This window comes from Callionymus lyra, chromosome 18 (genome assembly GCF_982586985.1).
Source record: "Callionymus lyra chromosome 18, fCalLyr1.hap1.1, whole genome shotgun sequence".
Taxonomy (NCBI): domain Eukaryota; kingdom Metazoa; phylum Chordata; class Actinopteri; order Syngnathiformes; family Callionymidae; genus Callionymus; species Callionymus lyra.
The window spans coordinates 15,201,559-15,223,424 of record NC_141835.1 but is presented as its reverse complement, the minus strand read 5'-3'; the positions used below and the strand labels follow the sequence as shown (position 1 = coordinate 15,223,424).

The 21,866-nt window shown below is 47.5% G+C and overlaps 2 protein-coding genes across 2 annotated transcripts in view; one reads left to right on the top strand and one right to left on the bottom strand.

Moving 5' to 3' along the window:
- The window catches only part of syne2b (spectrin repeat containing, nuclear envelope 2b), a 58,660-nt gene extending 43,223 nt beyond the window's left edge, over window positions 1–15,437 (top strand). The window contains exons 76-115 of the mRNA XM_087780357.1: window positions 1,193–1,327; window positions 1,398–1,571; window positions 1,636–1,746; window positions 1,809–1,996; window positions 2,056–2,182; window positions 2,261–2,461; window positions 2,532–2,678; window positions 2,749–2,910; window positions 2,995–3,144; window positions 3,279–3,398; window positions 3,473–3,643; window positions 3,708–3,841; window positions 4,238–4,445; window positions 4,508–4,690; window positions 4,811–4,984; window positions 5,075–5,229; window positions 5,292–5,439; window positions 6,385–6,479; window positions 6,541–6,772; window positions 6,869–7,063; window positions 7,176–7,301; window positions 7,452–7,607; window positions 7,676–7,834; window positions 8,226–8,392; window positions 8,453–8,615; window positions 11,140–11,327; window positions 11,396–11,546; window positions 12,102–12,284; window positions 12,362–12,499; window positions 12,972–13,166; window positions 13,234–13,513; window positions 13,571–13,674; window positions 13,752–13,881; window positions 13,951–14,147; window positions 14,235–14,426; window positions 14,486–14,614; window positions 14,684–14,860; window positions 14,926–14,964; window positions 15,028–15,071; window positions 15,145–15,437. Coding sequence (XP_087636483.1) covers window positions 1,193–1,327; window positions 1,398–1,571; window positions 1,636–1,746; window positions 1,809–1,996; window positions 2,056–2,182; window positions 2,261–2,461; window positions 2,532–2,678; window positions 2,749–2,910; window positions 2,995–3,144; window positions 3,279–3,398; window positions 3,473–3,643; window positions 3,708–3,841; window positions 4,238–4,445; window positions 4,508–4,690; window positions 4,811–4,984; window positions 5,075–5,229; window positions 5,292–5,439; window positions 6,385–6,479; window positions 6,541–6,772; window positions 6,869–7,063; window positions 7,176–7,301; window positions 7,452–7,607; window positions 7,676–7,834; window positions 8,226–8,392; window positions 8,453–8,615; window positions 11,140–11,327; window positions 11,396–11,546; window positions 12,102–12,284; window positions 12,362–12,499; window positions 12,972–13,166; window positions 13,234–13,513; window positions 13,571–13,674; window positions 13,752–13,881; window positions 13,951–14,147; window positions 14,235–14,426; window positions 14,486–14,614; window positions 14,684–14,860; window positions 14,926–14,964; window positions 15,028–15,071; window positions 15,145–15,352 — 6,336 coding nt within the window. The 3' untranslated portion in view covers window positions 15,353–15,437. The remainder of the gene's footprint in view (window positions 1–1,192; window positions 1,328–1,397; window positions 1,572–1,635; window positions 1,747–1,808; window positions 1,997–2,055; window positions 2,183–2,260; window positions 2,462–2,531; window positions 2,679–2,748; window positions 2,911–2,994; window positions 3,145–3,278; window positions 3,399–3,472; window positions 3,644–3,707; window positions 3,842–4,237; window positions 4,446–4,507; window positions 4,691–4,810; window positions 4,985–5,074; window positions 5,230–5,291; window positions 5,440–6,384; window positions 6,480–6,540; window positions 6,773–6,868; window positions 7,064–7,175; window positions 7,302–7,451; window positions 7,608–7,675; window positions 7,835–8,225; window positions 8,393–8,452; window positions 8,616–11,139; window positions 11,328–11,395; window positions 11,547–12,101; window positions 12,285–12,361; window positions 12,500–12,971; window positions 13,167–13,233; window positions 13,514–13,570; window positions 13,675–13,751; window positions 13,882–13,950; window positions 14,148–14,234; window positions 14,427–14,485; window positions 14,615–14,683; window positions 14,861–14,925; window positions 14,965–15,027; window positions 15,072–15,144) is intronic.
- Window positions 15,438–15,561: 124 nt separating this feature from the next.
- esr2b (estrogen receptor 2b) lies at window positions 15,562–20,461 on the bottom strand. The gene is made up of 10 exons (XM_087779490.1): window positions 20,090–20,461; window positions 18,851–19,262; window positions 18,636–18,790; window positions 18,458–18,574; window positions 18,060–18,392; window positions 17,859–17,997; window positions 16,863–16,996; window positions 16,611–16,794; window positions 16,302–16,544; window positions 15,562–16,237 (listed from the first exon to the last, which is right to left on the bottom strand). The coding sequence occupies exons 2-10, from the start codon at window positions 19,210–19,212 to the stop codon at window positions 16,183–16,185; spliced, it is 1,722 nt and encodes a 573-aa protein (XP_087635616.1). The 5' UTR covers window positions 19,213–19,262; window positions 20,090–20,461; the 3' UTR covers window positions 15,562–16,182.
- Window positions 20,462–21,866: the final 1,405 nt, after the last annotated feature.

Genomic DNA, 21,866 nt, shown 5'->3' with positions numbered 1-21,866 from the left:
CTGTTTTGCAGAATTTTCACTTCAGTTTAAACATTAACGGCATGTTGGTGTAAATTCTACTTCCTGTTCTTCAATAAACCCCAGCAGTGAAACATGTGTCTGTCTGTGTCGGGACAGTGGAGCAGCATAACCCCCCCAAGTCCAGACACCAGTCTGAAGTTCAGTGAGGCTCTAATGTGTGAAGCATGACTGCGTGAATGGGAGTTGGGTGTGTCACCTTCAGATGTTCGGGTGTTTGCATGGTACAACCCTGTGCGATGCAAGAGTCAATGAATGAAGTTCGCATGGTAAGACTGTGTGTGCCACTTGTGGGTGTGCGAGAGACGGCATGGTACGACAGTATGTGTGCCACTAGTGGGTGTGGGAGGGTTGTCTATCTGTGTAGTACAAGTCTGTTTGTTGCACAAGTCGATGTCTGGAACAGTTGTGTGTATGGAAGAAGTGCGTCAAAGTTGAGTGGATAAGTGTTTGGTGGGTCTGTGGCATGAGTGGTTGGTTGTGTCAAATAGTACATATTTGTGTGTGGAAGAGGAGTATTCAGCGTGTGCGTGTGGGAGCTTGTGGGTAGGGTTGGGTGTACCATAACTCTAAGAGTGGCTTACAGCTGTGAGATGAGTGGATGAGGCAGGAGTTTGTGTGTGTGTGTGTGTGTGTGTGTGTGTGTGCGCGCGCTTGCAGTCCCAGAAGTGGACTCATAATGGAACTACATTTTTTTTTGTTTCTGGATCAACACTGTGGGAGGATTTTTACTCACAGTCATGGTGTTCAGATGAGGGATCTGGTCACGTAGGACGGATCAGTCAACTAATGGAGACACAAGCAAGCAGTCGGCAAAGTAACTTTGTTTCCCAAGATGTCCAAGCATTAATGAAGGTCAGGTGCTGTCCGGAACTGTGCCTTAACTCAAATGATGACATGGGTAACACAAACAGAGATCTCTTTAAATCCAATTCACCAATTTATCTTTAAAGCCATTCATCAACTGGTCCACTGGTTCAGGTGAGAGCGGGAGGGCCAGAGTCACCTTTGTGGCAGGTGCTGTTAAGGCTGTCAGTGATGGTATGATGCTAGTCTTTGAAGACGCTCATGTGTTAGCATCAATGGTAGTTGAACATGTGCCGATGATAACAAAGAAACTCACATGCTAACACAACAAAGAGTCTGAACCCACCAGACTTCCTCTGCTGTGCAGGACGAGACGTGCCACTCGTTGGATCGTCTGATCCGCAGAGTGAAGGTCCTGGTGGACCATGGTCACAAGCTTCTGAGTCAAGATATAGCGTTAACCAGAAGGTGTTATGTCCAGCAGCAGCTTGCCGAACATACGGTCCGTGAGTCTTGGTTATGTGATCTTTTTAGGTGTGGCCTATTGTTAAACCTCAAGTTTGCTACTTCAGAGGTTCTTCCAGTTCCTAAGCCAACACTGGCAGGTTATCCAGGTCCTGAGCACGAGAGCTCCTGAGGTTTCCCCCTGCAGGTCTGGAAGTCTTATGATGGAACTTCGGGGGGATGTGGTCAGTCTGCTGGAGCAGGCCCTGGAGAAAGAAACCAACCTGAAAGAGACACTCCAAGTACTACTCCCAGTCTCCTCTTCACATAAAGATGTGCTGATATATTTGTGACTCTTCTACTTAGATGTGGTCCCGGTGGGACGAAGACAAAATCTGGTGGGACGCCCTAATGAATGGAGTCCAAATGTCATACATGACCCTGACTACAGGGGTTGATCTGCAGTCTGTCTGGCAGGTCGGTCCTGCTGAAGTCCCTTCAAAGTGAATGTTGTTTTGCAAATTGTGGACTCTATACAGGAGTTATCTGAGGACAAGAACCGTCTCCGTCTCAGGCGCATGTTGGAGGATGGTCTGAGGCTTCACGCAGCCGGCTGCATAGAAGTGGGCATGGTCTGTCAACAGATAGAGGCTCAGATGAAAACTCTGAAGAGGAGAGCAAAGGCACAGGTCGCACAATCTGAGATAAAAAAGAATTTGATGAGAAAGTAAGTGAAGTAGTCCCAAACCTTTACGAACACCTTGATGACATCACCTTGTCTCTCAGATTTTTCCCGGATTCTGCCAAACTTTGCAACTGGATGAGTGAAGCCAGGCAAACAATTGAAATGTGCAGTCAGGCCCAAAAGGGAGCAGATCCAGATGAGAAACAGGAACTTTTCCTTTTGATGGTGGTGAGTCTAAAACTGCCAGTTGCATAGTTGTTCCCAGAAAGTCTATATTAAACACTGGTTCGGATTCTGTGCCGTCAGAATGTATCTAAAGAACTGGAGTTCTGGTCAGGACTGAAGACGACAGTAAGCAGCTCAGGATCTCAACTGCTCCAGCTGCTAGAGGAGTCCTCAGACCAGGATCTGGAACTGGACTCTGTCACGATTCGGCTCAGGCAGGTGGAGCAGGACTGGTCCAGTCTGGTGACAAAGGTTCCAGTCCTGCTGCGAGATCTCCATCAGGTCAGTGTCGGTGTGTTTGTTTTGTGTGTGTGTGTTTGTGTGTGTCATCCTGTGTGTGTTTGTTTCTCAGCATTGGACAGACAGAAGCAACCAGCAGGTTGTGCTGCATCATTTGCTGCGTTGGTTTTCTGGTGTTGAGTCCAGGCTGGAGAACCTTCGTAGTCCGGTCAAAACTTGTGTTGCTGCAGATCTACAAGCTCTTCTCACATCGTACAAGGTGTCATGATCAACACAAGATTCTCAGAATTAATTTGTTCTGGAAACAAACCAAATCTCTGTCTTCTCAGATGATTGGTTCAGAACTTCAGGCCCACTGGCTCACACTGGACTTCGTCAAAGAGCCAATCCAGTGCTGTACAGAGGATCCCAGTCAGCTGAATCAGTTTGCGGAGGACCAGGGTCAAGTCTGCAGCCTTGGGCAGCGACTTCAACAGGAAGTTCGTTTTCAAGTAAGTGACTAAGGGTGGCCTGAGAGTGATGTCACTGTGATGACGCCATGATGACACAACAATATGGCCACGGGTCTCTCCCAGATCCATCAACTGGAACGGGACCTGAGGACCAGGAATCGACTGTCTGCCCGACTCCGGGAGATGAACAAGTGGATCTCAGACATGAACCTCTGGAGAGTCTCAACACCGACAACCCTGATGGACATACAGCACAGCCTGGAAACCTGTGAGGTCAGAGATCATAGCAACATGAAATAACTCTCTCACATCACAGAATACTATATTTGTGTGCGTGTCTGCAATGCTTTATTGTGACTTTATTGTGGGTGCATTTGTGACTATGTTTTTGTGACTGTGTGTTTCAGACAGTGGAGCTGAAGATCCAGCAGTACTTGTTGGTTCTTGAGACTTTTCGGGCTGAAGCTCATGTGGACTGTGATGTCACTAGTGCGACTGAAGAGTCACTCAGAAGACTTCAGCATCACGTATGATTTATCATAGTAGTGTGTAGGGTCAGAGGTCATCAGGTCCAGACTCTTAACTAGTCACTGTCGTCCAGGTCAAGATGCTGAGACCTAGTTTGACTGACAGCCACCATCTTTGGGTCTCCGTGGAAACAGGCCTGCAGGAGCTACGGCGTCAGGGAGTGAGAGTTGGAGGAACTCTGGAGCTCCTTTGTGGCCCTCAGCTCTGCCTGCAGGGCCAGCGACTCCTGCACGCTCGTCTGAAGGTGAACGATACATGTGCGGGCCCTCCTCGCTGATGTTGGTTCTTAGACTTGTCGTGTTCTACAGAACCTTCTGGAGGATACTGAGAAAAGTGAGTCGGACTGGAACAACCTAACTGAGATGATGATGTCACTGCACGATGTCATCAGTCCTGCTGCCGCTCAAGTCCTCGATGAGCGTCTGAACCAAGATAGAGAAAGGTGACACACAAACACACACACAAACATGAAAAAAATAATCTTTGTTCATAGACACAAACACACAAAAACAATCCTACACAACCATTCATAGAAACACACAAAAGGAAAATGTTATGACACACACATAATTAGACACACAAACTCTTTGACAAACATGCACACATGTTTATAGACATACACACACGTTCATAGACACATAAGGTAAGGTAAGGTAAGGTAAAACTTTATTGATCCCTCAGGAGGTCTCCTTTGGGAAATTGTTTCACATACACACACACCTTAACAATAATGCACACACGTTTGTAGATGCACACACAAAAATAATAAAACACATATTTATAGACACACACACAAACAATTGTGCAACCATGCTCATGCACACACTCTCACTCTCAGGTGGACTTGGGTTCTGGAGTGTGTGCGTCGTCGTCTGGGCCGCAGCAGCATCGTACTACAGTCGTGGACCAACTTTTACACTCAAGCAGCATCGCTGACACAACTACTGCTGACACTGCAAAGTGACATCACAGCTCTGGGGGGCGGGGCCAGTGAAGATGACATCACAGGGGAGGATCATGTTGATACTACCATCCGCAAGATCCAGGTGCTGACCTGTAGCACGTCATTGTCGAAGGTTCAACTCCTGATTTTGCCTCGACCCTGCAGGGTTCCCTGGCCAGAGTGGGTAGTTTGGAGTCAGACCTGCAGGGGGTGCTGGAGGCCTCAAGACACCTGATGGATCATCTGGATCCACTCGGCGCCTCTCTGCTCCAGTCAGAGTGCAGGGTGTTGACCCGGGACCTGGTCCGGCAGAGAGAGCAACTGACCCAGAGACGTGAGCGACTGCAGGTGACTAGTAACCATGAATGAGGCTTTTTCTGGCACTGACCCGGTCAGATCCAGACTGACCCAGATTGCCGACACGCTGACCCACTAATTAGAGTTAACGAGCAGCTTTGGTGTCTGCAGGAGGAGCAACAGAGTCTGACCCAACTTCACTGCCTGCTGGACTCTCTGGAGGAAACACTAGACCTGTGGCTGCACCGTCTGGACTCCCGGGATAAGGGACTCAACCATGACCAGGGACCTATCCGGGATCAGGGACTCACCCAGGACTCGGCTCAGACCCAGACTCAGAACCAGGTCACTGGAATTTATTTTTGGAATTCAATTTTTTTTTTCCGAAAGTTTCTCTTGTGAGCGTCATGTCTGATGATGACATCGTGCTTTCAGTGGACCCTCCTCCAGTTCAGCGGGCGGTCAGCCGACCTGGACCTGGTGAACGAGCTCAGCCACGACGTGTTGCTAAATGACGCCACCACTCATCGTCTTCAGCTGCTGAACTTCCGCTGGAGAGCCGCTGAGGCGAGAGCCGAGGAGGCGAGCAGGTAAGAGTCCATGTGGAGCATCTCACCTGCCAAAGTGACAACCTGTGTGTTTGTGGGGACAGTGTCTCGCAGGCACAAATGCTGAGTCGGCAGGACTTCCAGCGTCAGTGTGACCTCTGGACGTCATTCCTCCAGAAAATGGAAGAGAATATTGCTGTTGATGTTTCTGGAAGTTACTCTGGACTCAGAGAGCAACTGTGTATACACAAGGTACATACACAATACACAACCATGAGTTTGCACCAGGTATATACACAATACATAACCATATGCACTGACAACATATCTAGGGAAAATACAGCTGTGCGCACACACAAGGTATACACAACATAAAAAAAACAAAGCCATGTATAAACCAGGTGTACACACAAACACACTGAAGTGAACACATCATGTATACACACAAACACAGTGACGTATACACACAAAGTATACACACAAACATCTAGCCATGTGTACACAAAAGGTACACACACAATCATGTGTAAACAAACGGTATACACACAGACTACATATACTGTATGTGTACACACACACAATTAATAATCATGAGTACTCGCAAAGTACACACAAATATATGACTAATTATAGTCACAATGTATACATGCAAACACATAACATCTGTTCACACAAGCCAAACACAAACATATAACCATGTGTAGTCATAAGGTATACACAAACACATATAATCATGTGTATTTACAAAGTGTACACACAAACATATAACGTGTTCTCACAAGCCATTACCACTTGTACACACAAAGTATACACACAAACATACGACCATGTTTTCTCAGAAAGTATACACACAAACGTATAACCTCATGGACACACAAATTATACACATAAACGTATAACATGTGTTCTTACAAGGCATACACACAATCATATAACCATGTGTACTCACAAGGTATACACACAAACATATAACCATATGTTATCACAATGTATACACACAAACATGTAACCATGTGTACTAAAAAGGTAAACACACAAACATATCACCACATGTACACAGAAAGTACAGACACAATAATGTAGCATCTGTAGCATGTACTCACACAAACACTAATTTCTACACATATGTAGGCACGCAGTCGTGTATACACAAAGTATACACACAAATGGTTAACGGTGTGTGTGTGTGTCTGTCAGTGGTTTCAGGCCGAACTTTGCTCCGGTCACCAGATTCTTCACTCTGTAGAGTCAGAAGCTCTCCAGATGTTGCAGCGAGGTCATGTGGAGAACAGGTACACTCACACACACTCATGCCTGCACAAACGCACACTCAAACACTTTCCTCTGCTGCAGTACCAACTTTGTCCTCACACTTTCACAACTTCGTGAGCGCTGGCAGACGGTGCTGCAGCGAGTCGAGCAGCGCTGCTCTCTAGTGGAGAGTCTGGTGAAACGCTGGCATCGTTACATGCGTGGCCTGAAGAGGCTGCAGAGGTTTCTGAAGGAGGTGCGGGCGCTACTGCCCCCTGCTGGACCTCCACGCTGCAGCTTGCAGCAGCTGCAACTCTCTCTGGAGGAGCTGAAAGTAAGCAGGAAGTGACATCATGATTAAATCTCTGAGTCGTTATCATCATCATATGCTAATCCCATCAACCTCTGTGGTGTCACTCCCTGTCCACAGCTCACCCAGCAGCTATTCCAGCAGAACCAAAGTGGACTGGCCAGCACTCTGGAACTTGGTCGACAGCTCTTCTGTGCAGGCGACCAGGACACTCAGAACCAGATCCAGGAGCAGCTGGGGACCCTGCAGGAGGACTGGGAGACCCTGAAGCGGCTGCTGGGTCAAAGGTTGGACCTGACGAGGGCCACCATCCAGGTACACATTACTATTTTTTTTTTAAATGTTTGATTTCTTGTCTAAACCTGTTCAGAGGTTCTGGTCCTGGGCCGGAAAAGTCATGACCGACTGTCAATGTGTCTCTGGTCAGAACTGGGATCGCTGTGAGACCGGACTTGGGGTTGAGAAGCAGAAGCTGCAGAGGTTTGTGTCAAGATTGGAGCGGTCAGGACCGGAGGACCCGGAGCAGCCGATGACCTTTGACCCGATTGAGGAGGTGAAGAGTTTGAATTTGGAGTCAGAAAACTGATTTGGGATCTGAGGTCCTTCATACTCTCTGGCTCCGCCTCCCTCCTCCTCCCCCGCCTCCCCCCCCCCCGGGAGGTAATCCTCTAGTCGGACATCTCATCGTGTGTGTGTCACGCAGGAGGACAAGGACCTGCTGGAGGGCTGGGCCGAACGACTGGCAGAGTTGAGCGTCATGAAGTCGGACGTGTCTCAGTTCTTGCTGGCGGACGACGAGATGTTGCTCCAGCAGCAGGTGAAGGAGACGCAGCAGGAGTGGGAGGAGCTCTGTCTGCAGGTGAGCAGTAGTGGGGACAGGTGAGGCTACAGTCACAAGAAACACGTTCACACGTTGGTGTGCTGCAGGTTTCTCTGCGGGAGCAGGAGATCACGGACCGCCTGAGCGCCTGGATGATGTTCGACCAGAAGAACAAGGAGCTCTGTGATTGGCTGACGCAGATGGAGAACAAGGTGACCTCGTCCTCTGACCTCAACATCGAAGAGATGGTGGAGAAGCTCAAGAAGGTGAGAACAAACGAAGAACACACCACAGTAAGTGAAATCACAAGAGTCAGTGAAATCACTAGAGTCAGTGAACACACAAGAGTCATTGAACACACCACTGTAAGTTAACACACAAGAGTCATTGAACACACCACTGTAAGTTAACACACAAGAGTCATTGAACACACCACTGTAAGTTAACACACAAGAGTCAGTGAACACAGCAATGTAAGTGAACACACAACACAGTCAGTGAACACAGCAATGTAAGTGAACACACAACACAGTCAGTGAACACAACAAATTCTGTGACCATACTAGAGTCGGTGAACACAGCACAGGCAATGAATCGATCATAGTCATGGAATGCACTAGAGTCAGTGAACTTAATGTGGATTGATTGACAACTCAGGACTGCATGGAGGAGATGAACCTGTTCAGCGAAAACAAGACCCACCTAAATCAGCTCGGAGATCAGCTGATCACGGCCAGCAACAAGACCAAGGTGGCGGAGCTGAACCACAAGCTGAGCAACGTAAACAAGCGCTGGCAGCACCTGTTCGACCACATCGAGAGCAGGTACGGCACGTCTCCACAGTTCCTTGGCTAGCCAGGCACTGACCCTCCGTTGACCTTCAGAGTGAAAAAGCTGAAGGAGACTCTGGCGACTGTCCAACAACTGGATCACAACATGAACCAGCTCAGGACCTGGATGAACCAGGTCGAGTCAGACCTGGCGGAGCCACTGATCTACAATGTCTGTCACCACAATGAGATCCAGGACAAACTAATGGAGCACCAGGTGAGACCAGGACCTTCAGTGCGCACACACAGACTCACACACACACAGACTCATATATACAGTCACACACACATAGACTCACACACACACACAGACTCATATATACGCTCACACACACATGGACTCACACACACACAGACTCATATATACACTCACACACACATGGACTCACATACAGACTCACACACACATGGACTCATATATACACTCACACACACATTGACTCAAATACAGACTCACACACACATGGACTCATATATACACTCACACACACATGGACTCACATACAAACTCACATTCACATGGACTCATATATACACTCACACACACATGGACTCACATACAGACTCACATTTACATGGACTCATATATACACTCACACACACATGGACTCACATACAGACTCACATTCACATGGACTCATATATACACTCACACACACATGGACTCACATACAGACTCACATTCACATGGACTCATATATACACTCACACACACATGGACTCACATACAGACTCACATTTACATGGACTCATATATACGCTCACACGCACATGGACTCACACACACACAGACTCATATATACACTCACACACACATGGACTCACATACAGACTCACACACACATGGACTCATATATACACTCACACACACATTGACTCAAATACAGACTCACACACACATGGACTCATATATACACTCACACACACATGGACTCACATACAGACTCACATTTACATGGACTCATATATACACTCACACACACATGGACTCAAATACAGACTCACACACACATGGACTCATATATACACTCACACACACATGGACTCACATACCGACTCACATTCACATGGACTCATATATACACTCACACACACATTGACTCAAATACAGACTCACACACACATGGACTCATATATACACTCACACACACATGGACTCACATACAGACTCACATTCACATGGACTCATATGTACACTCACACACACATGGACTCACATACAGACTCACATTTACATGGACTCATATATACAGTCACACACACATGGACTCACATACAGACTCACACACACATGGACTCACACACAGAGTCACATTTACATGGACTCATATCTACACTCACACACACATGGACTCACACACAGACTCATTTATACACTCACACACACATGCACTCACATACAAACTCACACACACAGAGACTCATATCTACACTCACACACACATGGACTCACATACAGACTCACACACACATGGACTCACACACAGACTCACATTTACATGGACTCATATCTACACTCACACACACATGGACTCACATACTGACTCACATTTACATGGACTCATATCTACACTCACAAACACATTGACTCACATACAGACTTACATTAACATGGACTCATATATACACTCACACACACATGGACTCACATACTGACTCACATTTACATGGACTCATATCTACACTCACAAACACATTGACTCACATACAGACTTACATTAACATGGACTCATATACAAACTCTCACACACCCACACACTCATATAAACACTCACACACACACATAGACTCACATACAGACTAACACACACATGGACTCACATAACAACTCGCATCACACATATATTCACATGGAGACTCACACACACACAACCTCACAAACAGACTCACACTAGAGACTAACAAAGACATCACACATGAACTCGCGTACAGATTTACACACACATGGACTTACATACAGTCACACACACATGGCCTCATATTCCGACTCCCATACAAACTCAAACACACATGGACTCACACACACACAGACTCACATATACAGTAGACTAACACAAACATGGACTCACATTCAGACTCATGCACACATATAGACTCACACAAACATGGATGAAACAGACTCTTGCACAAAGACACCCATATTCACAGTCACACCCAAAAGCGTGCACACAATCTCAGACTCGCACTCAAACACAGACTTTTCACTCACAAACAAACTAGCACGCACACTCACAGAAAACCTAACGTACAACAAACACAACACAAGCGCACATGCACACAAACACACACACACTCAGTGTCATACATAAAAAAAACATGTTAACACTCACACAAAAAATTGCCACAGACACTTAGACTCACACATACATTCACAAACACACTCAAACTCACACATATTCACACTCAGACTCACACATACACTCATTCACAAACACACGCTCAGACTCACACACGCTCTTTGTCAACTGACAATGACTCTGCTTCAAACTTCAACGGGAAGAAGTGACGGGCTGATTTGGGAAGTTTGATTGACAGGTAAGGAGAGCACCTCCATTAGTCTGGATGTGTGAAACAGCTCGAGTGTTAAAGAGCTCTTCACTGTCTGGTCACCGTGGAGACGCGTACGTGTCTGTCAGTCTCCTGCTGCGTCGCCTGTCACCCTCAAACTCTTCGTTCTTACCTTGCTTCACTAGTCAAAGTTCTTCCCGGACCCGTCTGACTGATGTGTGCGCCCTCTACAGGAGCTCCAGAAGAAGATCGAGCGACATGCCGACAGCGTGTCATTGGTTCTGACCCTTTGCGATGTGCTGCTTCATGAAAAAGATGCCAGTACCAGCGACCCTGAACACGACTACGTCCAGCACACGAGTGTCAGTCTGGACCGGCGCTGGACAAACATCTGCGCCTCTGCACTGGACCGCAGGATCAGGTCAGGGTTATGGCGTCCCCTCAGAGTTCTTTGTCCTGACTGTAGGTCTTCTGCTCACGGCTCTGCAGGATCGAGGAGACCGGGCGACTCTGGTCTATGTTTCTGGAGAACTGGTCTAGACTCCACGACTGGCTGCAGACAGCCGAGCGGACAGCGGCGACCCCTGACACCTCAGACGTCCCGTACCTGCAGGCCCGCGAGGAGCTAAAGAAGTTTGAGGTGAGGACAGGATTTCCCCGACCCGTGACATCCACAATGAACTGAGTCACAGAGATGAGTGAATGTCTATGACAAAGGAAACCCACAGTGACTGAACTTTCCTTAGTAATGATTAGAGTTCCACTCCTCAGCCAGAATACAGATGACCACAGCACTCTAACCTGGTCTAGATAGAACCGATAGAGCAGCAGAGTTGTTGCCGCTCAGTTAACTGGTTAACCAGATTAGGGATGGCTAATCTGATCAGCTGGTCCCCATGACAACCGCTGATATTCCTGGTCCAAACTGCTTGTGCGGACACAACTGACCTACATCCTGGCACGCTTATCAGAAGTTGTTAAGTTATCCACACAGGTCACCAATAGTCCAGAGATTAGAGCTGGGTCATCGCATTGGGCTTCAGAGTGGGGTTGCTTTATACTACTCTGCAACAGGTAGAGGGGGTTCAGGGCCTAGTCATCAACTCAGCCCACCGCTTTTTCCTTTCCCATCCTGTCTTCAACATGGGTTTTGCCTTTAAAATAACTTCTGCTGACTTATGTGTTCCTGCGACAGGTGGTCCAGCGACAGGTATACGAGTGCCTGACTCAGCTGGAGCTCATTAACAAGCAGTACCGACGTCTCGCCTGCGAGAATCGCACCGACAGTTCAGGTGAGCTGAAGGACCTGGTGGAGCAGGGGAACCGGAGGTGGGACGAGCTCCAGCGCCGAGTGACCGCCATCTTGAGGCGTCTGAAGGTGATGGTTGGAAAAAGCCCAGGGTGTTCTGGGGTAGAGCGACTGTGTCATTTAACCTCCCTGGCGCCCCCCTACAGCACTTTACCTCCCAGAGAGAAGAGTTTGAGACCACACGGGAGGGAATCCTGGTCTGGCTGACCGAGCTTGACCTGCAGCTGACCAATGTTGAGCACTTCTCCGTGAGCCACGTCCAGAAGAAGATAGAGCAGCTCCATGTGAGTTCAGAGATTATCTTGAGTCGTGTACATTACTTACTTGAGGGACCTACAATGACCTATCAACAGTGAGTTTAATAGTTCACTTACTCAAGTTATGGAATTGCATTAAATGTCAGCAGCATATTCACAAACCGACCTTCAGATTAAGAAAGTTAAAATAAAATACCATGACCGGAAAAAGTGGTGTGTGTGTCTCCTATATTGAAGACATTGGTTTTCATGTTTATTTTTTTCAAAAAGACAAGCACGTTGACATGGCCTTCTCACAAAATAAAACTCATTTAAGACCATAATAATCAATAGAAAATAAATTAAAAACTTTTTTTCTTTCTGTGTGGCCCAGTAACAAATGCCTCACAAATAACAGATTACGGACCACTAAACACCAAACTACTACTACTACTACTATCGTAGTTGTCTATAAAACTGTGTCGAGTCTTTTACAGAACTAACCAGGGTCTTCCCACAGGGCTTCCAGCAAGACATCACAATGCACACAGATGGGGTTGACGCGCTGATCGTGTTTGGGGAGGTCCTGATCCAGAAGAGTTGTGCGGAGGACGCGGTCCTGATCGAGGAAGAGTTGGAGGAGCTGCACTCGTACTGTCAGGAAGTCTTTGGACGCGTCGCCCGTTCCCATCAACGGCTTGTTACAAGACAACAGGTCAGACGCCGCGACCACATTGTTTTTGACAATAACTGACCGCTGTCAATCATGATTCCTGTTGCAGCCACTGGAGGAAGAATTGTGGATAGACGAGTCTGATGAGCTCAACAGTGGTACGTCCTGGTCGGAGACCCGGCAGCAGGGAGGGGAGGAGTCGAGTCCGTTGAACAGTCACATATTAGCCGATCAGGTCAGATGTCACCTGCTGGCTCCTCCTCCAGAACGCTTTGGCGGCGAGACGCCCGTCAGCGTGGACTCTCTCCCGCTGGAGTGGGACCACATGGTGGACGTCGGCCGAACGTCCTTGCATGAAAAGGACGACGTGGACTTCAGTTCTCCTTCAGGTATCTAAGAGGCTAGATGCTAATGTGGACAAGTCTGAAAGGGTTTATCTTCCGCAGGGGCGTCAACGGCCCAAGACCTCTGGACCTGTACCGGTACTCCAGAGAGGAGCTTAAATAACCGGCACGCCAAAAGCATGAGGAGTGGATACCAACAGGGATATGTAGGAGACATCCCGCACGCAAACATATGTGCCAGTCAATTTTAAATAATCGTACTTATGTTTGTCTGTGTGTGTAGCTGAGCCTGATGAGCGACTGCACCTGCAGCATCAACAAAGTCCAACAAGTCCAGTTGACTCTGAATGACCATCAAGACCTGGACGAGTTCGGACTGACCAGCAGCTCGGCCCACAAACACCATGACTCAGGTAGGAAGGGATTCTTGTGACCGTGTGAAGAATCAAGTTCGACTCGACTTACTGTGGTTCTGGTGTCAGGAGTGATCCAGCGCTGGGAGCTGCTGCAGACTCAGAAAAGAGAAGAAGAACTTGACCTGCTTTGGCAGAAGCTTAATGCTGACCTCTGTGATGTCACTTCCTGGTTGGGTCGGATCCTACCAGAACTGGAGCGGTTGCAAGAGATCTCACCGTGTGCCAACATCCAGGACATAGAGAACAACATCCAGAGACTAAAGGTACTACTGGTGGACCCGCAAGGGCTATTGTCCCAGAACATTTAAACAAGCCATTGTCTGTGTTGTGTGGTTCTGGTTCCGGTCCAGGAGGTGCAGCGGTCGTTCCACAGTCACAAGTGCCTAATGATCTCTGTCAACCTCGCTGCTGCTCATTTCCTGCAAGGAGACTGCGAGCAGCTGCAGGATGCCCTGAGCTCAGCCAATCACAGCTGGACTCTGGCCTGCGAGTCACTGGACCTCTGGCAGAGGAATCTCCAGGCCGGACTGACGCAGAACCAGGTGAGTCTGACCACCAACGGATCCGTCCGTTGCCAACTGAACTAACTGGTCCTCAACAGGAGGTCCAGGAATCTTTGCGATCGCTGCTGCAGTGGGCCGCCTGCTTCCAAAACACCATCCAGCTGATGCAGGTCACCGACACGGTCCTGACCCCCAACCAGTTACAGGACCGCCATGCCTCGCTGAAGGTTCGACATGTTCGCAGAGCCGTTGCATTCTACCTGCAAACTTCACGTGCTCTCTGATGCCATCTGCAGGCGGAACTCCAAGCTCGTCAGGGACAGCTGGCGTCGTTGAGTGCGGCGGCGTCCGAGCTGCTGGTGGATGTCGGAGAGAAATTCACAGTCAGCGAGAAGCTTCACGTGATCACCAACAAGATGCAGCTGCTGCAGCGACAATGGGATGACCACATTGGGTCGCTGCAGACACGACCGGTGAGATGACCTGCCATCTTCACAGCAGTATGTACCTGTGTGTCATCTTGCGTGTTTGATTCCAGAAGCCATGTGACTGCAGTGGTGATGTCGCCTCAAAGCAGGTGAGTGCTGAGAAGAAGTCATGTGACTCATCAGGTTTTGAACTTGAACCTTGTCTTTCGTAGGATAACTCGGATATTCAGCCTGCAGAACCACAGTTGCCCATCAGGTGAGCTCCATCTTCCTTTCTGATGTGTTTTAGAGTGAGATTTGTGCTACTAACACCTCCCACTTCCTGCCAGCCGACAGCCGCAGATTTCTCAGCGACGACCTTTCATCTTCCGGATCCTGCGAGCGGCGTTCCCGCTGCATGTGCTGTTCTTGACACTGCTGGTGGTTGCGTGTTTGCTTCCTGCGCCCACAGGCGACCACGGCTGCGTCGCATTCAACAACTTTGCTCGCTCGTTCTCGCCGATGCTTAGCTACACCAATGGACCGCCGCCAACATGACGCTACGCTTTATAAAAACTTGTGAAGAGAAAATGTAATTATTTTTTGTGTTTGTTGTTTCAGAATTTGAAAAGATACGAAGAAGAAGTAACTTTTTCTGTCCCTCATGAAATCCTGAAGTATAATCTGAAATACAATTGTAAATGATTCTCGTCGTAACTTATTGTGTGAGCATATGTGTGTGTGTTCATGCCAGTAACCCACTGGACTTCAGAGTTGGGCTCAAGTTCTGACTTTTATTTGTCCACTAGAAGGCAGCATTACAAAGACACGTCTGAGCGAGAAAATACAATAAACAAGTAAACACAATTTGTTTACAAGAAAAATGTACAACATGATGCTAAAATGTTAGCATTCCTGAATTAAAGACATGCTAGTCACACTACCATGCTACGTCAACATCAGCAGCATCACTTTCACAGAGTTTGTTTACAAGTACAAAGTTTCGACACAAACACCTCAATATTGTAGTGTTAGCATTTTGGTTAGTTGATGCTAACAGCACCAAGTTCTGTGCTACACAAAAGAAAACAATGAAACACGTCACTCATCAAAGCAGACTAGAGCACAAGTGTTTCTTGTATAAAGTTTAGAAAAGACATGTAGAAACATTTTCACTTAAGCGCCGACACAAGGAATTTGTGCGCGAGTTGGCAACATCTTTAGTCGCTTTTTTTACTTGGAGGTTTAAAAACATCATACAAACACTGCTGATATCAAAACAGCTGACTTTAAATTTGACAACATCAAAAAAACAGTCATGGTTCCTCACCAAAATAGATAAACAGCTTCCGTCGTACCTGGGGGATATGTTACCCCTCAGAGCACCCTCAAAACTTCTCGTCAAGAACATTGGCCCTCGACTGAGGCCCCAAAACTGAGAACCTGCGGAGGAGAAAAACGATCAGTCATCTTCAAGTCATCTGTGATGGTGAGGCTCCAGACATACCTCGTATCCTCTGCGTGATCTGCTGGTGGCGCTGTGGAGGGGAACATATGCTGGTCCTCCAGCTTAGCAGGCCCCATTGGGATCTGTACAGCTTCAGGCTGAATAAGGTCCTGTTGGTTCTGGTCTGAGTGAGAGCCGGTCTCAGCGCTGGATGTGTTGGCATCCAACATTTCCAGGAGAAGATTGTAGACTAAAACCACATTCCTCCTCTTCATAGTGGACAGGTGATCAAGGCCTTTGTTGCTGCGCACATTCATACAGACATATTCACACCCTGAAAACCTGACTTTTTGTGTGTATGTGTTTTACCTAACGTGGCGTATGTGCGACAGCAACATGGTCAGGTGACAAAGGCGAAGGGTCTGCTCCTGCGTGGAAAGACCCGTCTTAGAAATGGCCCAGACCAGCGCGTCAATGACTAAGTCCATCAGGCCCATCAGCCTCTTCCTGCTCTGCAGCTCTTCCGGGGTCCCGGCAGGACTGGAACACAAGTCTGAGACCACAAAAGTCCCACCTCATTAGGGGACTCAAGAAGGCACACATGGGGGTCGGAAGACTCACTGGAGTTGAGCAGGATCATGGCTTTAAGACACACATACTCTTCGCGCTGTAGCTGCAACTCACGGAAACGAGACGTCGCTGCCAGAAGAAGATCAAAGATCTCCATGATGCCCTCGACACACATACCCTCGTCCCTGCGCACACCAAAAACACACACACGTTAACACACTAATGCACGTATTATCAGTGCATGTTTGGTGATGGAGTTCAATAATTGATGAAGGTGAGGCCTGTTATGATGTCAAATATGATCCAAGGGGTGCCACAGCAGCACAGGTTCCAACACTACAGACCCGGTTCTTCTGGTTCTACCTGCGGCCGACGCATTCCTTCCAACCAGTTGTTTATGTTGAACACAAAAGCTAGCGTGGGAGAGCAAATAGGTCAAGGTGAACTTGATCATGTGACATGACCATGGACAGCTTCTGATTGGAGATTTGACAATGCTCCGGCAGAACTTGTCCCACCTGCTGACCTTCAGAGACTGTCCAGAATAAGTGTGTGTATTGATAAGAATCTGCCATTACGATCCATATCATAGTACAGGGGCAACAATACACATATTGTGATATATTGTGATACTGTAGTAAGAAGGATATATAATTTACAGACCACATGGCTCTTAACAAAGGGGTAAATCCTTTTTTTATATTACAAAAGTTGTCCCAAAATCAGCTTTAAGAGTTTTTGGAGTTGACTGTATCCTCTTGTCCACAGTCATTGCCAGAATCTCGCTGGATTTCATTGTTCCTTTACCTGCTTAGGATGTAATGACTGCTACCATCTAGCGGACAGATTTTTAATCGCAACACAAACATGAACAAAACATAAATATTTGCATGTTAGTGTTAATTCATTTATTTTATTTTATTTTATTTTTGTATCGTTACAGTTCTGTTGAATATTGATGTAGAATCGTAAAAAAAACACACAAAACATTGCGATATTTAAGTGTATGAATATTTTCTTACACCCCTAGTCCAGTACAAGTCTCACCGGGTAAGTTTGAAGTCCGGTGAGAAGATGAGCTTTCCCGGATGGTCTACTGACCGCCACATGAGTCCCAGCATGAGGATCTCCAGCCAGCAACACTTGAAAAGGTGAATCTGATCTGAGATGTCCAAATCCACAAAGCCTGCGGACACACATCAATATCACCTATGGTGAGTTCAGACAACAGAATCGTTTAGCTCTGACCTGGGATCTTCTTTGCCCAGCTGGTCATCAAAACCAGCTCCTTATCGGCCAGGCTGGTCAGCAACATCATCATGCTGTTCTCGGTAAACGGCTTCTTTAGGTCCTCCATTAGGTAGATCTCAGGTGGTTCAGCCTCGATGATGCGGGCGATGAAATCTTCTGGACTCATCTGGAGAACCTCGTGGGTCACCAGTAGGGGAGAGGAGGTAATCCGGGTACTTTCCAGGTGCAGGGGTCGCTGGGACCTCAGACCCGCCCGCACCAGGCTCCGAGCCTGTTGACCGCTGCGACGATGGTGGGCGCCGCGGTAGCTGCAGCGCTCCCGTCTCACACCTTATGATTGACAGAAAAGTAACATGACCGAAGAAGGCTGAAGAACTGTCGAATGTTACACTCACCACACTTCATCATCCCAACCTCATAGCAGCGCCGCAGTCGACAAGCCTGGCAGCTCTTGCGGCGGTTCTTGTCAATGGTACACTGGTTTGTGGCCGGGCAGATATAGCCTGTGTGACCTGAGAAGAAAAAGGAGGGTCAGACCTGATGAAAGATTCAACAGGAGAAGAAGATGCTCACCCTGGATGCTCCTCTTGAAAAAGGCTTTGCAGCCCTCACAAGACCAGACGCCGTAATGGTACCCGGAGGCGTGATCCTGACACACAGCGCACATATGCAGTTCCGACTTCCCTTCGGAGTTCTCAGATCGTCTGAGTTTACAGCTCCCGGAGAAGCTGGAGGAGTAAGTAGATAAAGTCAGAACATCAAGTTGATAACAATGCTGGTCTCAGTACCTGTTCATTGGTGGGGCTCTTGGCTCTGCCCAGGGTCCTTGTTGTTCCTGGTAGACCAGAGGAGGAGGACCATGGACACTCAGCGGCAACTCGTTGGCCCTTGGTGGCCAGAGCTGTAGTGAGCTGACCAAGGGACCGTCCGTGATGGGTGTTCGGGTGTAGCCAAGTACTGGGGGGCTGTAGAAGGGAAAGTGTCCGAAATCCAGACCGCTGTCAGCATAAGGCGAGGGGATGCAGACCGCCTGAGTGTCTGAACCGGGCGGGGGGCTGTAGACAATGGGGGGGCTCAGTCTGTCTGGGTGTCTGCTGGAGTCCACTTTGGGTAGCTGGAGCAGGTTCTGGTCAGGCCTGTGAGATGCCATCTTAAGGGACTACAGCATAAAGTGACAGATGAGATGCACTGCCCCGGATCCTGTGCTCAGAGGAGAGATCAGGGTCAGGCTCCTGGTGCCTCACCAGGACAACAACTTCAGTGACCTCCACAATGATGGACATCATCAACCTAGACCACAGACCCCGATCTATAATATGCATTACTGACTGATCAGAACCAGGGGGTCCATGTACTGTATAGCTACACTGGGCTGACTCAGGTTTCCTCGAAATGGGTCTGAAACACCTGCGATTGACCTCTGCAGGACCGACGCGAAAATATACGAGTTAGGAAATCTGACTAGTGATCCTGCCAGGACAGAACATCAAACAGAGCAAAGGTCCGGGTCAGTGATCTATGGGAGTCTGTCGGGGTCAGGTCGGACCAACACAGTTAGCCCTGGACTAAAGAAGGAAGTGGGCTAGAGTAAAGGTGTGGAAAAAAACAAAACATCAAATAGAAACTCGTAACAGTTCGACCTAAATATGTTGTGTGTAATATTGACACAACATGTTATTCAGAAAAAGTCAAATCTTGGTCTAATTTAGAGAATAATCTGTTTTGACCCTCAGACCTGTTGACCATCAGGACACTACAGGACTACAGACCTGATCCCACCTCAGAGGATAAGTTTAGAAGTGGTCCTCCTCTTCGAGTTTTTAGATCACGAAGGTTAAACACTGAGGTGTGTTGAAGAAAATGATAAATCACAAGTTTAACTTGACATCATCAGCAATTTTTCAGCTGGACCTCGGAACCGGGCGGCGCCGGAGAGGACGCGTTCAGCTTCACCTCTGACCTGCAGTCTCCATCACTTCGTGAACTACTCGGAGATGAAATTGCACAACTAAAGTGTGTGGGCTGACCTCAGACTGGGTCCAGTTCTCTCTTGTCCAGACGGAAGTTGATGATCCTGCAGCAGAAGCGATGATGACCAGCGAGACTCCGCGGGTCTGATGCGTTCAAGTCCTGCCGAGACTCTTCTCCGCTCGGGTTAAGTCCGACTCCGGAGGGTTGACCGGAGACTCGTCTATCCCGGCTATGGAACCTCCTGTTTTTCCCCCGGAGAGAACAAACTGCCAGAGAGAATGCTCGTGACGTCATAGACGCCGCCCACCGAAGACCCGTCAACTGGAGAAAGTTTCTACTATGATCCACCTACACTCACTGTCCGCCCTTCTCGTGGGGGTTCGGGACACTTCTGGCCGGTGGTCGAGTCGCAGTTCGCGGGAGGAGAAGTAGAGTTGTTGTACTGTTCGGTACTTGCAGAACTTTGCTCTGTGATCTGGTCATTGACCTGCATCCTCCTGTTAATGAATAACAACCTGACCAAAAAGAAATCACACACACTTTTTCTTTCACGCGCATATGTACACAACAAACACACTCTCTCGAACACATGAACACACATACATGCACGCACACAAATGTACACAACCATACACACACTCTTTCTCTTTCTGTGTACACAGGTACACGCACTTTCTCACGCAAATGTACACACATTGACACACACTCTCTCGCACACATATGTACACACACATACACAGTCTCTTTCTCAAACCCAATACATACAAACACTCTCTCACACACAAATGTACACTAAGACACACGCTCTCTCACACACATTTGTACACACACATACAGTATGTACACACAAACTCTCTCACACACAAATGTACACACAGACACACGCTCTCTCACACACATATGTACACACACAAACTCTCTCACACACAAATCTACACACAGACACACACTCTCTCACACACATATGTACACACACATATGTACACACACAAACTCTCTCACACACAAATTTACACAGACACACGCTCTCTCACACGCATTTGTACACACACAAATGTACACACACAAACTCTCTCACATACAAATTTACACAGACACACGCTCTCTCACACGCATATGTACATACACAAACTATCTCACACACAAATTTACACAGACACACACTCTCTCACACGCATTTGTACACACACAAATGTACACACACACAAACTCTCTCACACACAAATTTACACAGACACATGCTCTCTCACACGCATATGTAAGTAAGTAAGTAAGTAAGTAATATTTATTTATATAGCGCTTTTCGAGACCAGGGTCACAAAGCGCTTAAACAATTAAAACAATACTCAAAAAAGTACATACTTTAAAGATCAAGATAATACTGAGAACAACACAGGAGTTCCAGAAAATTCAAGGAAAAGCCTGAACAAATAGAAACGTCTTAAGATGTTTCTTAAAGGAGTCAGTAGATCCATCAAGCGTAAAGAGAGAGGAAGATCGTTCCAAAGCTTAGGAGCAACAGCCTAAAAAGATTTCTCTCCTCTGGTCCTGAGCCGTGTGCGAGGAACCATCAGTAGATTCTGATCCACAGACCTCAGAGTGTATGTACATACACAAACTATCTCACACACAAATCTACACACAGACACACACTCTCTCACACACATATGTACACACCCATATGTACACACAAACTCTCTCACACACAAATGTACACACAGACACACGCTCTCTCACACGCATATGTACATACACAAACTATCTCACACGCGTATGTACACACACATACATACACACTTTCTTTCTTAAATACATGTACAGACACAAACAAAT

Excerpts from the sequence above, each read along its gene's own strand:
- esr2b (XM_087779490.1), bottom strand. The coding sequence starts at position 19,212 with ATGGCATCTCACAGGCCTGACCAGAACCTGCTCCAGCTACCCAAAGTG. Across the intron at positions 18,791-18,850 it reads AGAGCCCCACCAATGAACAG|CTTCTCCGGGAGCTGTAAAC; the intron begins GTACTGAGACCA and ends TTACTCCTCCAG. Across the intron at positions 16,795-16,862 it reads CATGATCCTGCTCAACTCCA|ACTTGTGTTCCAGTCCTGCC; the intron begins GTGAGTCTTCCG and ends TTGTGGTCTCAG.